We start from the raw sequence: 14443 nt of genomic DNA, 5'->3' as shown, positions 1-14443 counted from the left end.
GTTCTTGTGTACAGCTTTCCTCTCTCTCTATGTTCCATGTTAACATGTAGGATTGTGCTAGTTTGAGGCTAGCTAGAGTGTTTTGGTGAGAAGAATTGGGTTACAGGCTGTGAAAGGGAAACAAAACAATGTCTAATTCACTCACAGGCTTGCAGAGAGGTATAACAACAAGAATCCAAACGGGAGTCTGCTGCTTCTGCTGGGGAGCTTGGAGCTGCATTTTTTTTTCTCTCTCTAGCCTCTCTGCTGTTTCTCTGACTAATCCACTTTGCTTCCTAACCCCCTGGCCAAACCTCCATTCTTCCTTGGGACCGGGATAAGGCTGAGAGGGGTAGGGAGAAGGTGAAGGGGCAGTTGGGAGCCCCTCCTGGGGACTCAGGTTTCTGGGAGGGCTGTTGTGCTTCTGTATTCCCTTTTCCCTTGTCTATTTCTGTCTATAACTGTATAGACTGTAAATATCTGCTTGTATATCACATTGTGCTAAGCTGTAAATATAAGCTTCATTCACTTTCCAGAGCCAGCTGAGTCTAGTGTGGGTGATTTCTAAAGTTGGGGTGGGGCAGGGAGCACCCAAACCATCACAGGACTTAGAATTTTGTATCCAGCACTGTTGCCAGGTTCAGTGACACTGCAGGGTTTTGGCCACCTGAGATGCATGAGAAACTGAAGGCAGTCGAGATGACTGTAAACCTCTACTTCCTCATGTCTATAAAGGGCATAGAGTGAGAGAGAGAAAAAAAGCAACAGAAAGACTGATTATAGGCATGAGAAAGAGCTTTCCCATTGTATCTAACATGCTTACCAAAATACTTTCGATGACCTTGTTTATACCACTTAAGTCTCCTGTAGCAGTCAAAAGTTAGGATTGACTTTCCCATTTTCTTAGTAGTCTACAATAATTTGTTTTTATTTTTCACCCTACAAAGTCTCAGGTTCATAGCAACAAAAGTTAGACTGAACAAAAGTTAGACTAGAAATCCAACTATCAGGATTCTGAGACTGGATTTGCCTGATGTGAAGCTGACTTCTATCAATAACATTTGATGTGAATTACTGACAAAAAGTTCTAAAGTGAATTTTTTTTCAAGGTAAACATTAAAAACACAGGAAGAAAATCTGAAATACTAAACAACAACAACAACAAAAAAGAGCAAATCCACAAGCAAGCAAGCACACAAAGAACTTTTGAACTGAAGTGACAAATATGAGATTACTTTTTACCCCTGCAACCGTTCAAAGTGGTGTCAGCTTGAGAATAGTCTTTTGGGTATGAACATACATCAGACCATGCTTCTCTCTACTGTCTTCTCTTTAGCCTGAGATTTATCTAAAGCTGTAGTCCTCTGTCACCCCTATTGTGTCATCCTGTAAAGGGCAATATGCTCATCCCAATGAAGACATGATGCAAGGTATTCCCTCTCCTGTTGTCTCAAATAGCTCTAACATCAGCTGACATTTCCATCAAATACATTGCAAAGATATTTTAGACTGTCTTGGCCGTGTTTGCCCTGTCAGGAGTGTTATCAACTTGGATGCAGACATCAGGCATCTTTCTAAGTGCAACAGGTGTGCCACAGTCAGTCATATAAAGCAAATCAATGCAGCACTTTAAATAATAATTTCAATTAAGAAATCATTCTCTTCACTAGAACTTCAGTTACATAAAGTGGTCTTATTGTAATCACAGTATCACCAAGGTTGGAAGAGACCTCATAGATCATCAAGTCCAACCCTTTACCACAGAGCTCAAGGCTAGACCATGGCACCAAGTGCCACGTCCAATCCTGCCTTGAACAGCTCCAGGGACAGCGACTCCACCACCTCCCCGGGCAGCCCATTCCAGTGTCCAATGACTCTCTCAGTGAAGAACTTTCTCCTCACCTCAAGCCTAAATTTCCCCTGGCACAGCTTGAGGCTGTGTCCTCCTGTTCTGGTGCTGGCCACCTGAGAGAAGAGAGCAACCTCCTCCTGGCCACAACCACCCCTCAGGTAGTTGTAGACAGCAATAAGGTCCCCCCTGAGCCTCCTCTTCTCCAGGCCAAACACCCCCAGCTCCCTCAGTCTCTCCTCATAGGGTTTATGTTCCAGGCCCCTCACCAGCTTTGTCACTCTTCTCTGGACACCTTCCAGCACCTCAACATCTCTCAATGCTGCTGCTTTCAACTGAATGAGTGGGAACTTGCAGTAGGACTAAGCGCAAGAGGTTGTTTTGGGGTTTTTTTTTTGCTTTGTGTCCACAGACATATTAATGAAAAATAAATGCTATAACATATCCCCTGTTCTGCTTCACTGCTTTCCTGCTGGCTACAACACAACTTTGCCAACATTTTGCATCATTTGATGATGCACATAAATACGAAATTAAGGGCTTGTCTGCTTAAAGGAGATTTTCACAACAAAAGGACCCCCAAAAACAACATAGAAACTACTCCAGAATAAATCAGAATGTGTTTGGGTTTTATTTCAGAACAAGTATTCACTTTTTTGTTTACTTCTTTTCTGAACTATCAAAAAAACCCACTCTTTTCTCGTCAGTTTGCTTGGGTAAATCTTGATATGTAAATTGTTACAATACACAGTTTAAATCTTGCAGATACTTTCAAATAGGAATTATTTTACACTTGTGAGACTAATCACTCTCCCACCTCCCCCCCCCCCCCCAAGCAATTGCACCACTCCTGAGTAAAACTACCTTTCTCCACAAAAGGTTTTCATAATTGAGAACATTGCCAGTGCACTTACAATAAAGTTCTCTGAGGAGGTCTTTGCACTCTGTACTCTTTCCTATTTGGCTGCAGGTAGGAAACGATTCTGGTGAACTGGAGCAAAATTGTTTTATTTGGCTTAGATTATGGGAGGACACAGAAAACAAAACCCAAGATTTATTGGTTGTTTTTTTTCATAGCATGCTGTTGCATCTACCCATTGCAAGACATCTTTGGCTAACTTAATTCTTCCTGTATCTTGGCACTCTTCCATGATTCCCTTCTGTTCACAGCCCTATTTACACTTGAAGCCCTTTGCAGGGAGATCCATGCTTCAACCCTAATGTCTTTAGGTGCTTCTGTTGTCATCTAGCTAGCCTTGGAAGTTTTATGACACTTGAAACTATGTAGGCTTTAAATTCTTGTTTTCCAATGATGAAAAGATGTTTAGCACCTTAACTTAGCAACGTATTAATGAGACAAACTGCTCTGCCAGACAACAAGCCACTTAATATACAACTTTGCATCAGCATAATTGCAGCAATAGAATCGGTAAATATGACAGCCTGAAGACATAAGCAAGCCAAGTTATGTGGCAAGTAAAGACATTTTTACTACATTAGTTCATATATATGGATAAAACACACGTTTTTTTCATGCAGTCCTTCAAGTGTGCCTGAAATTGAGTTTGTTTGTTGCTACTATGTTGATTAATTGAATAAATAACTCTACTTCAGAAATTTTTAGTGCATTAGTTCACATATATGGATAAAACACACAGTTTTTTATGCAGTCCTTCAAGTGTGCCTGAAACTGAGTTTGTTTGTTGCTACTATGTAGATTAATTGAATAAACAACTCTACTTCAGAAATTTTTACTACATTAGTTTGTATATTTGGATAAAACACACATTTTTTAATGCAGTCCTTCAAGTTTGCCTGAAACTGAGTTTGTTTGTTGCTGCTATGTAGATTAATTGAATAAATAACTCTACTTCAGAAATTTTTACTACATTAGTTCATATATTTGGCATTTTTTCTTATGCAGTCCTTTAAGTGTGCCTGAAATTGAGTTTGTTTGTTGCTATTATGTTGATTAATTGAATAAATATCCATACTTCAGAAATTTTTAATGCATTGGTTCACATATATGGATATAACACACATTTTTTAATGCAGTCCTTCAAGTTTGCCTGAAACTGAGTTTGTATGTTGCTGCTATGTAGGTTAATTGAATAAATAACTCTACTTCAGAAATTTTTACTACACTAGTTCATATATTTGGCATTTTTTCTTATGCAGTCCTTTAAGTGTGCCTGAAATTGAGTTTGTTTGTTGCTATTATGTTGATTAATTGAATAAATATCCATACTTCAGAAATTTTTAATGCATTAGTTCACATATATGGATAAAACACACATTTTTTAATGCAGTCCTTCAAGTTTGCCTGAAACTGAGTTTGTTTGTTGCTATTATGTTGATTAATTGAATAAATATCCATACTTCAGAAATTTTTAATGCATTAGTTCACATATATGGATAAAACACACTTTTTTAAATGCAGTCCTTCAAGTTTGCCTGAAACTGAGTTTGTTTGTTGCTGCTATGTTGATTAATTGAATAAATACCCCTACTTCTCCCCAAAAGGTTACACTGTGTATTGTCAGCTTGTCTGCTATTCTTGGTTTAGTTGCCTATAATGATAGTTCATCAAAGTTCCCCTTATTTTGCCTTTCTCAGATCCCAGGAACTTCTTCTTTTGTTCAGAAAAAGTGGAAGCCCCTGCAACCCTCAGCACAGCCCCGAGGGCTGAGCCAATCAACAAAGTCAAAGATTAGTGCTGTGGCAGCTGAAATAAAGCAGATTCGTGCAAGAAGGAAAACAGCACGTATGCTAATGGTTGTCCTCCTGGTTTTTGCTCTTTGCTATCTACCAATTAGCATCCTCAATGTCTTGAAAAGGTAAAGTTTATCCCAGTATGTAAACACTTGGCAAAGCTTTCTATCTAAAAGCAATCCTCTGTTGTGAGGTTACTGTTTGCTGGCAGATGCTTCTGAAGAATAGACTACTTATGACAAAATCAGTGGAAAATAAGCATACTCTGAAGAATAGGCTTATTTCATGACAACCTCAGTAGAAATTAAGCATGCTCTGAAGAATAGACTACTTATTTCATGACAACATCAGTGGAAAATAAGCATAGTCTGAAGAATAGACTACTTATTTCATGACAACCTCAGTAGAAAATAAGCATGCTCTGAAGAATAGACTACTTATTTCATGACATCATCAGTGGAAAATAAGCATGCTCTGAAGAATAGACCACTTATTTCATGACATCAGTGGAAAATAAGCATGCTCTGAAGAATAGACTACTTATTTAATGACAAAATCAGTGGAAAATAAGCATACAGTAAATATATGTATATATATATGTGTGTGTGTGTATATATATATATTTAACCTATCTATAGTACTTTTAAAAAGGCCATATATATTGTGGAATCCTTGTTAGCAAACTCTTGCTCATGAAAATTGTCTCCTGTATCTGCTCATTACAAGTTGTCTTTTGCATGGGATTACAGCTTGTTAATGTGCCCATGGCAAGTGCATTTACCTCAAAGCAGCAGCTGAAGGTTAGCAGTACAGTATTTTCTTGGCTCTCAGGACTGTGAAATGCTGAATTGAAACCCATGCCCTATCATATGCAATTTTAAGACCTTAAGCTAATCCTTCAGTCTGCCTATGAAGATATATTTTACTTTTTAACCTTTTTTCTCTCCTCTTCATTTGAGATGTAATTGTGTACACTCGTTTTTTGTTCAGTGCCTGCCAGTCTAAGGCTTCAGCATAGTTATATCTGGTGAGGAATATTGATAAGTAATGACACATAGCAGAAGATTTGGATATCCTCAAAAATGATCAGCCTGTTATTGGTGCTTGAGGAGCATTTTAGTTTTTAAGGAACAGTTTCAAGTTGGATATGAAGGCTTAAATACATCCCATTCAATTCTGGCCCCTTCCTGAGGGCTAATTTAGGTCTCTTGGTACACAACATGGAGGTAAAGAACTATTTCCAGAAGGTAATTGAGGCCACCTATAATCTGCACCACAGAGGAACTGAACAGCTGGATAAGCCTATAGTTAGATTTTTCACTTAGATGGCAAAAGTAAGCGGTAAGAAATCTGAGCAAAGCATATTTCTCTGGAGAGCTGATGCTGGAACTGTGGTCTCAATTTCCAAACTGGTTCAGTGCATTTTTAATTCCAGTGCATTTTTAGTTTCAGGGCATTTTTAGTTCCAGTGCGTTTTCAGTTCCAGTGCATTTTCAATTCCAGTGCATTTTCAGTTCCAGTGCATTTTCAGTTCCAGTGCATTTTCAATTCCAGTGCATTTTCAGTTTCAGTGCATTTTCAATTCCAGTGCATTTTCAGTTCCAGTGCATTTTCAGTTCCAGTGCATTTTCAGCTCCAGTGCCCTTGTTTCTTAGAGAATGTACCTAGAGACAGGAGCCTCAGTGACATGCACAGTTACTTAGCAGGAAAGACTTGCATCTGCACCATTACTAGGTAAGTACTGATGGCCTATGTTGTGCCAAACCAGACAGAAGGCTGAGAGATGGAGAGAGGAGTTTATTCTCTCAAGGAAGTGAGACTGTTACTATTGTATCTGCTTTTCCGTGCTACTACAAATAAGTCATCAGAGATAAAATTAGCCCAGAAGTTGCTAAATATTTTTGGATGATTTCTAATTTTGCCATCTTTCATGTTTAATTTGGATATTTTTTTTTTCCTTTTGGTAGGGTATTTGGGATGTTTAATCATGCTGATGACAGAGAAACTGTATATGCCTGGTTCATGTTCTCACACTGGCTGGTGTATGCAAACAGTGCAGCCAATCCTATTATTTATAACTTCCTCAGCGGTAAGTTACCATTACCTACAATTTAAGTTTAATGTGTAGTTTGAATGCAATGAGCCATAACAAATAAGATTAATGACTGTGTAACATCAGCCCAACTCCTCTGGTGGGAGCTAGATCCTCTTTTTGGAAAAGGTTGCCTGAAGTATCCCATTACCCTCAGGCTATCTACCTAGAAGTAAATTAAACAATTTCAGGGCTTGAGTCCAAGTGCTTGAATTTGTCAGTCCATGCTATTAATTTGGTAGAGAAGTCTCTGGTGTAACTCTGGTCTGAAATAATTGCCATTACACTAAATATTCCCTAGATACTGTCTGGGAGGTAGCACAGGCCAGTGACTGTCCTTAGTTGGCATTCTATATGCAGATACTGGGTTTTAAAGGCTGTACTTGTGTGACTAGGCTGCACCAACTGTTTTCAAGACCAAAGAACCAGGCAGGATGTTGTTGAGGCTCAGGGGAGACCTTATTGCTGTCTACAACTACCTGAGGGGAGGGTGTAGCCAGGAGGAGGTTGCTCTCTTCTCTCTGGTGGCCAGCGCCAGAACAAGAGGACACAGCCTCAAGCTATGCCAGGGGAAATTTAGGCTTGAGGTGAGGAGAAAGTTCTTCACTGAGAGAGTCATTGGACACTGGAATGGGCTGCCCGGGGAGGTGGTGGAGTCGCCATCCCTGGAGCTGTTCAAGGCAGGATTGGACGTGGCACTTGGTGCCATGGTCTAGCCTTGAGCTCTGTGGTAAAGGGTTGGACTTGATGATCTGTGAGGTCTCTTCCAACCTTGGTGATACTGTGATACTGTGACTTACTAGTAAAGAATTGTCTTACTTTGTGTTTGTCTTGTTTGGCTATGGCCAGCAGTATCAGAGTCTGAACTGGTGGTATTTGAGTTCACAGAATCAAAATTAACCAGGCTGGAAAAGACCTCTAGGATCATCAAGTCTAACCTATCACCTAACCTTTCTAATTAACTAAACCATGGCACTAAGTGCCTCATCCAGTCTCCTTTTAAATACCTCCAGGGATGGTCACTCCACCACCTCCCCAGGCAGCCCATTCCAATGGGCTGTCACTCTTTCTGTGTCAGACTTCTTCCTAATGCCCACTCTAAACCTGCCCTGGCACAGTTTGAGACTGTGTCCTCTTGTTCTGGCACTGGGTGCCTGGCAGAAGAGACCAACCCCTGCCTGGTTACAACCTCTTTTCAGGTAGTTGTAGACAGCAATAAGGTCTCCCCTGAGCCTCCTCTTCTCCAGGCTGAACAACCCCAACTCCCTCAGCCACTTGTTGTAGGGTTTGTGCTCCAGCCCACTCACCAGCCTTGTTGCCCTTCTCTGGACACGTTCAAGCACCTCAACACCTTTCTTTAATTGAAGACAAATGAAAGTCTACTCATCCTCACTACACATTTGGCCCCTTCATTTATTTTTATGTGTAATGAGAGGATGATCTGAACCATTTAGTCTGAGTCCCTAAAGCAGATGACTGGACTGTTCAATGGTTTGAATCTTCTTTCAAAATGTGTCCAAGATAAAACATATGTTAGCCATGCCCTCTCATTTCACATCAAGTAATGATTCAGTGTGCTAGTTTGAAGCTAGCTAGAATGTTTTGGTGAGAAGAACTAGATTACAGGCTGTGAAAGGGAGGCAATGGTGATGTTACTTCACTCATAGGCTTGCTGAGAAGTATAAGAGCAAGAATCCAAACACAGATAAGCTCAATGCTCTCTGTCCAGGCTGTGGGCTGCATTTCTTTTTCTCTCTCTCTAACCTAACCTGATTAATCCACCTGCTTCATAACCCCCTTGGCCAAGCCTCCATTCTTCCTTGGGCACAGGGCAACATCTGGGATAAAGCAGAGGAGTGGGAGAAGGTGGAAGGGTGGTTGGGAGCCCCTCCTGGGGACTCAGGTTTCTGGGAGGGCTGTTGTGTTTCTGTGTTCCCTTTTAACTTGTATTTTTCTGTCTGTAACTGTATAGACTGTAAATATCTGCTTGCATATAGTGCTAGCTGTAAATGTAAGCTTCATTCAATTTTCCACATTGGCTGAGTCTAGTCTGGGTGATTTTCCAAAGTGTGGGGGGACAGGGAACACCCAAACCATCACATCCAGTCATTATTTTTATTAGATATGTTATTAACAACAGACTACCCATGATATGATTTTATAAATCATCCTAGTCTGTCCAGCCTATCTAGCCAAGAATAATTAAGGCTTCACATCACATCTCACACATCTTCTTACAAAAGTTGTATTCTCTATTTCTCCAGGATGTTGAAATCAATATTTCCTACTTCTGCATTAGAAGAAGATGGTTTGCATTAAGTTTGCTTTAGATAGTTTGTTTTTGCTTCTAATCTATATATGAAGTTTGATTAAAAAAAAAAACAAAAACAAAACCAGTTTATGTATGAAAATTTCTTCATGAGTTTTATTTGTGGTTGACAGGGAAATTTAGAGAAGAATTTAAAGCAGCATTTTCCTGTTGCATCTTTGGCATTCGCGGTCACCGTGACGAGCGACTCAGCAGAGGCCATGCCAGTACAGAGAGTCGGAAATCATTGACCACCCAGATCAGCAACTTTGATAACGTTTCCAAACTTGCAGAGCACGTTGTGTTGACCAACATAAACACAATTCCAGCAAATGGTACTGCACTTGTTATCCACTGGTACTATACTCGTCCCTATGCCTTTTGATGCTGTGGAAGTAAAATCTGACTGTGCATGCAACCAGACTTGAATCTGAGCACAATGCAGTGAGAGAAGAGTGTTTACAATTTAAAAACTTACCAAAAATTGCTTTATGGAATGTGCTACAGCTTTGTTTATGCACTGATGGAACAAACTTTCTTTTCATTTGTTTCAAAAATAGGGTGGTAATTGGGGAGAGGGTAAGGTATATGTATTTTATATGCATGTTTTCTTTGGAGCCTTACTTCATTCAGGCCCCTAAGTAAATAAAGAACAGGTAGCTGAAAGGATGACAATCATTTTCCCTGGAGCTGCAATGTATTTATAAATATCCATATTCTACTCAGAGCTGGTTCTCTGAAGTGTGGTATATTTTATAACAAATAATTTAACTGTAAAAACCAAACTCCCCCAATGTCCTTGACTACTTCAAGTGATCTGCTTACCATGCATTCTGGTTTGTGGTGAGTTGATCAAGTAAGAAATCCACACTAACTTCTCACCTTTTCTGTTCTTTTTTCCTCTGGAATGGGTTGTTGTATGTGTTCAGGAACAGATGTGTATCCACTCTTGAGTTTTTTTAGCACAGGCTGATAAACAAATCAGAATCACAGAATGTCAGGGACTGTAAAGGACCTGGAAGGACAATCTAGTTCAACCCCCCTGACAGAGCAGGATCACCTATACCAATCACACTGGAACGTGTCAAGGCTGGTTTTGAATATCTCCAGAGAGGGAGGCTCCACATGCCCCCTGGGCAGCCTGTTCCAGTGTTCTGTCATCCTCACAGTGGAAAAATTCCTCTTCATGTTTAAATGAAATTTCCTATGCCTCAACTTCCACTCATTGCCCCTTGTTCTGTCATTAGGCACCACCGAGAAGAGCCTGGCTCCATCCTCCTGGCTCTCACCCTTTACATATTTATAAACATTGATGAAGTCACTTCTCAGTCTCCTCTTCTCCAAGCTAAAGAGCCCCAGCTGCCTCAGTCTCTCCTCACAAGAGAGAAGTCCCATTCCCTTAATCATCTTTGTGGCTCTGTGCTGGACTCTCCAAGCAGTTCTATGTCCCTCTTGTACTGGGGGTCCCAGAACTGGACACAGTACTCCAGATGCAGCCTCACCAGGGCAGAGTAGAGGGTCAGGAGAACTTCTCTCGACCTACTAGCCATGCCTCTTTTAATACACCCCATAATGGCATTGGCTCTCCTGGCCACAAGAGCACATTGCTCTCTGAAACAGTGGCTGAAACAAAGGGCCTAAGTTGATCAAACTTTCCCAGTTCTGGGTCAACAATCCAATGATTGTTCAGTTCTCTAGCTTTGTGGATAGCTGGAAAATGGCATGTGGTTTATTATTTGCTATTTCTCTTTATATGCTGTATTTGATCAGGACTTTGCAAGGGAATATGAGTGCAGATTTCCCCCCTTGTCTCCTAGAGATGTGAATGTTCATTGTCTAGAAATTGCCTCAGACATGATAGACTATGACTATATAAGCTCTACATTGATAATAGAGAAACAGGTATCCCCAAGGAAACCTAATCTGTTCCTAAAACATATATCTAAAAGAATTAAATTCTATCTGGAGAAGTCTGCTCTTTTCACATACTATAAAGGGATTTTTTCCCCTGAATTTAAGTTGTTGTTCTCTAGTAGTGTCATGACTTTTATATGTATGCAGATGCAAGCTTACAGCCATGGAACTCAGATGCCAGTACGACTCTAGATTATTTTCCTCTACTATCTGTCATCATTTTCAACTCATGACTGTATGGTTGGCCTCAATGAGTTTTAAAGATCTGTTGCTAGTCAGAGTACCCTGTAATTCTATTATTGACTTGAACATGGGAAGCTGTAGTGCTTTCCTGGTCACAGTGGCATTTGGATAAGGAACCACTGGGCCATTTACCAAAAAAAAAAAATGCATATTAAATAAGTAGTAGAGCACATGAAAAATATTTAAAAGTAAGGAAAATAAGGTTTATGCATCAGAAATCACCATACATTTCAGTCAAGAACTGGTCATTTTAAATTTGCAAGTGCAATTTGGAACATTTTCTGGAGGACCATTTTGTTAACAGATCATCACCTGCATAGTGTTCAGAATGGCAATCATAAGGTGAGCCAGTTGGCTACCTGATACAAACAGCATCAGGTACAAACAAAACCTTTATTTTGTTTTACAGGTATCCCAGCTATACTCAGCCCACTGAAATCAGTGGAGCTGCATCTTCACATACCAGGGGTAAACATGACTTCAAATTTGGATGAAGCTGTGAGGGCTTCTGCAGAAGATACCAGTAACACAGAGAACGCAGAGTGGAACAAGTTCATCCCTAGCATAACTAAACTTACCTCGACAGAGTTACAGCAAGGATGACTGGCTCAGCACATGTAAGACCACCGGAGAATGACACATGCTTTTAGCATGTCACAGACACCTGGGCAAAGGGATTCCTTCAAAATGACTGCCTCTCCCTTTTCTTCTCAGTCTTACAGAAACCTACTTACCTCAGTATGAGCTAAAGAACATGTCTTTACAAGTCTTTTTAGATTGGGTTGTATCATACTTTGTAAATATTGTAGATATTTATTTTTATATATTTTAGATGCTGTGGAATGATCTAAAATGTATCATATAAAGAACTCTAAGTATTTGAAAGAAGTCTCAAACATGATTTATTTATATCCAGTTTCTACAAGTGAGTGACTTATTTCCAAGGAATGCCTATTTATGCACCCATGATACTCTGGAATCACTTTGCACTACTTTTTCTGCTAATTCAGTATAGTAAATTCTACATTTCATATGGAACTTTCACTTCAGATTGATTTGAGGACATCCCAGGTTATCTTTCTAAGCACAGGCTTTCTTCTAAGACGTGAACCCGAAGTGCTGCAAGCCACACACTTCCATAAGATTACACTATAGAGCCAGCTTCTTTTTCTTCTTCAGATCTGAGTGCCTAAAAAGCAACACTTAAAACTTACGTGGTGCTCACAGGTGCTATAAGCTCAGAATTGCTACTCAGGCCAATAGAATTAACAAGTGTTAGCACCCCTGAAGGACAGGCCATTTTAGCTTTTGTAACTCATTTTAGTCTGTAGTGTCTGTATTACTCCAGAAAATCTCTGGTGATCTTTGAACTAGAAAACTTTGGTTGCCTTGCTTGCCTTCACAATTTCTTTCTCATCTCCTACTCAATACAAATGGTACTAACAGTCAACAGATTTATATGCCAAGGGAACATTGACTTTTCAACAATTAGAACGTTTCTCTTTGAAAATTATAGAGGTGGTATCTCATGGGAGCAATAGTCAAGCATCCACTTACCCATTTTCCATTTGTGGGATCAGCTCCCTGGCCTGGTGCTTCCTATCATGCATTGTAATTATTATGCTCAGACATACAAGACGCATTGCTGGAGACTTAGCCTAATAGGAGAGCATGGCCTACTGGTTAGAAAGTATCTAGCCTATAACCTGAGCTACATCCTCCCTGGGACACAATTCTTGCATTTCAGTTAATAGTTTCCAAAAGGAAAGATAAACTGGAAGGGAAGATTTGCTTTTCAGTGAAAAAGAAAGAACACATTCTCACACGTGCAAATGCTCCTGAAAGCAAATTATTCACAGACAAGTTATTAACTTCTGTAAATACTTTTTCTAGCTTTTAGTTTGATCTCATGTTAGGAGATGTACTGACTACCATGACAGCTGTACTACTATCAAGTGCTTAATCACTGTATGGTTTTAGATTTCCCCAATAGCTGTTTCACTTGACATCATCGCAATTACTTCTGCTTTGCACTAGCGTGAAGTGAGAGGGGACAAAACAATTCTATTTATTTGTGTATTAAAGTGTTCTTTTTGCATTAAGATAGAAAAAAAAATCTTTTTCTATTAAAAAAAATGATAAGGAGAAATAACTAAATGAAAGTAATATTGAAACATCAAATAAAATCATAGGAATTCTTATATTCCTGTGTGTAAACCTAGTTTTTGGGTAGAGCTGTTGTATAATTGTTATTTCCAGAAATGACTTTACTTTGTGTCTTCAAAGAAAACACAAACAACTGTGTGCAGCAAGATTTGATAGTTATTGCATCTCTTTTTCTATCAGAAGGCCTTTTTTGCTCTTCAGCTACAGAAAATGTAATATTCCTATACTGTGTGGGACAAGATAAAATTTTTCTACATAAGGAGGAGGTGTTCAAGAAAAGCCTGGATGAGGCACTTAGTGCCATGGTCTAGAAGATTGGCTAGGGCTGGGGGATAGGTTGGACTGGCTGATCTTGGAGGTCTCTTCCAACCTGGTTGATTCTATGATTCTATGACACTTACAATAATTTGAATTGATTGGACAAGCAGCCATGAACTAAAACATTACAGAAGCGAAAGAATGGAATTTGAAATATCTTCTTTCTTTTGATATAAGTAAATCAAAAATCCAAATCCTTAAAAATCAGTACAGGAATCTGGCTGAAAAACAATGAGCAGTAATCTTTTGATTGTCCCCTAAAATTTCACCACTGCTGAAAAATGTCAAGCATGTGAAAATTTTGTAAATCTATGCTTCTATTTCAGAAACTGAACAGAGGGGAAGAAAGTAGCAGTCTAAGAAAACCTTGTCAGTATCAACGAAGAGTAGGCATACTTTTCAAACATAAAACTTCATGGTGGAATGTGGAAAACCTCCCAAATGTGCATACTCGGTTAGATGTGTTGCCCAGATCCCTGTGACAAGGAGTGCTGGTGGTGGCATACTAAAAACACAAGTAGCAGCTTTCTAAAAGGGTTTTGAATACCACCTGGCAACTCAAATTGCCTTCTTTTTCTGCTACCTTAATGCTGGTGGGATGAATGGTGTTAGTTAGTCTAGGGTGAGAAAACCACCTTAATGCTGGTGGGATGAATGGTGTTAGTTAGTCTAGGGTGAGAAAACCACCTTAATGCTGGTGGGATGAATGGTGTTAGTTAGTCTAGGGTGAGAAAACCACCTTAATGCTGTTGGGATGAATGGTGTTAGTTAGTCTAGGGTGAGAAAACCACCTTAATGCTGGTGGGATGAATGGTGTTAGTTAGTTTAGGGTGAGAAAACCACCTTAATGCTGGTGGGATGA

General features: G+C 39.7%; 1 protein-coding gene across 1 annotated transcript in view; it reads left to right on the top strand.

The window, feature by feature from the left end:
* HCRTR2 (hypocretin receptor 2) overlaps nucleotides 1-11925 on the top strand; it is a 40233-nt gene extending 28308 nt beyond the window's left edge. Inside the window, exons 5-8 of the mRNA XM_064146773.1 lie at nucleotides 4445-4665; nucleotides 6508-6629; nucleotides 9075-9275; nucleotides 11507-11925. Of these exons, the coding sequence (XP_064002843.1) occupies nucleotides 4445-4665; nucleotides 6508-6629; nucleotides 9075-9275; nucleotides 11507-11700 (738 nt within the window). The 3' untranslated portion in view covers nucleotides 11701-11925. The remainder of the gene's footprint in view (nucleotides 1-4444; nucleotides 4666-6507; nucleotides 6630-9074; nucleotides 9276-11506) is intronic.
* Nucleotides 11926-14443: the final 2518 nt, after the last annotated feature.

This window comes from Pogoniulus pusillus, chromosome 7 (genome assembly GCF_015220805.1).
Source record: "Pogoniulus pusillus isolate bPogPus1 chromosome 7, bPogPus1.pri, whole genome shotgun sequence".
In the NCBI taxonomy this organism is placed as follows: Eukaryota; Metazoa; Chordata; class Aves; order Piciformes; family Lybiidae; genus Pogoniulus; species Pogoniulus pusillus.
Note: the sequence above shows the minus strand (reverse complement) of the source record. Positions and strands in the feature narration are given on the sequence as shown.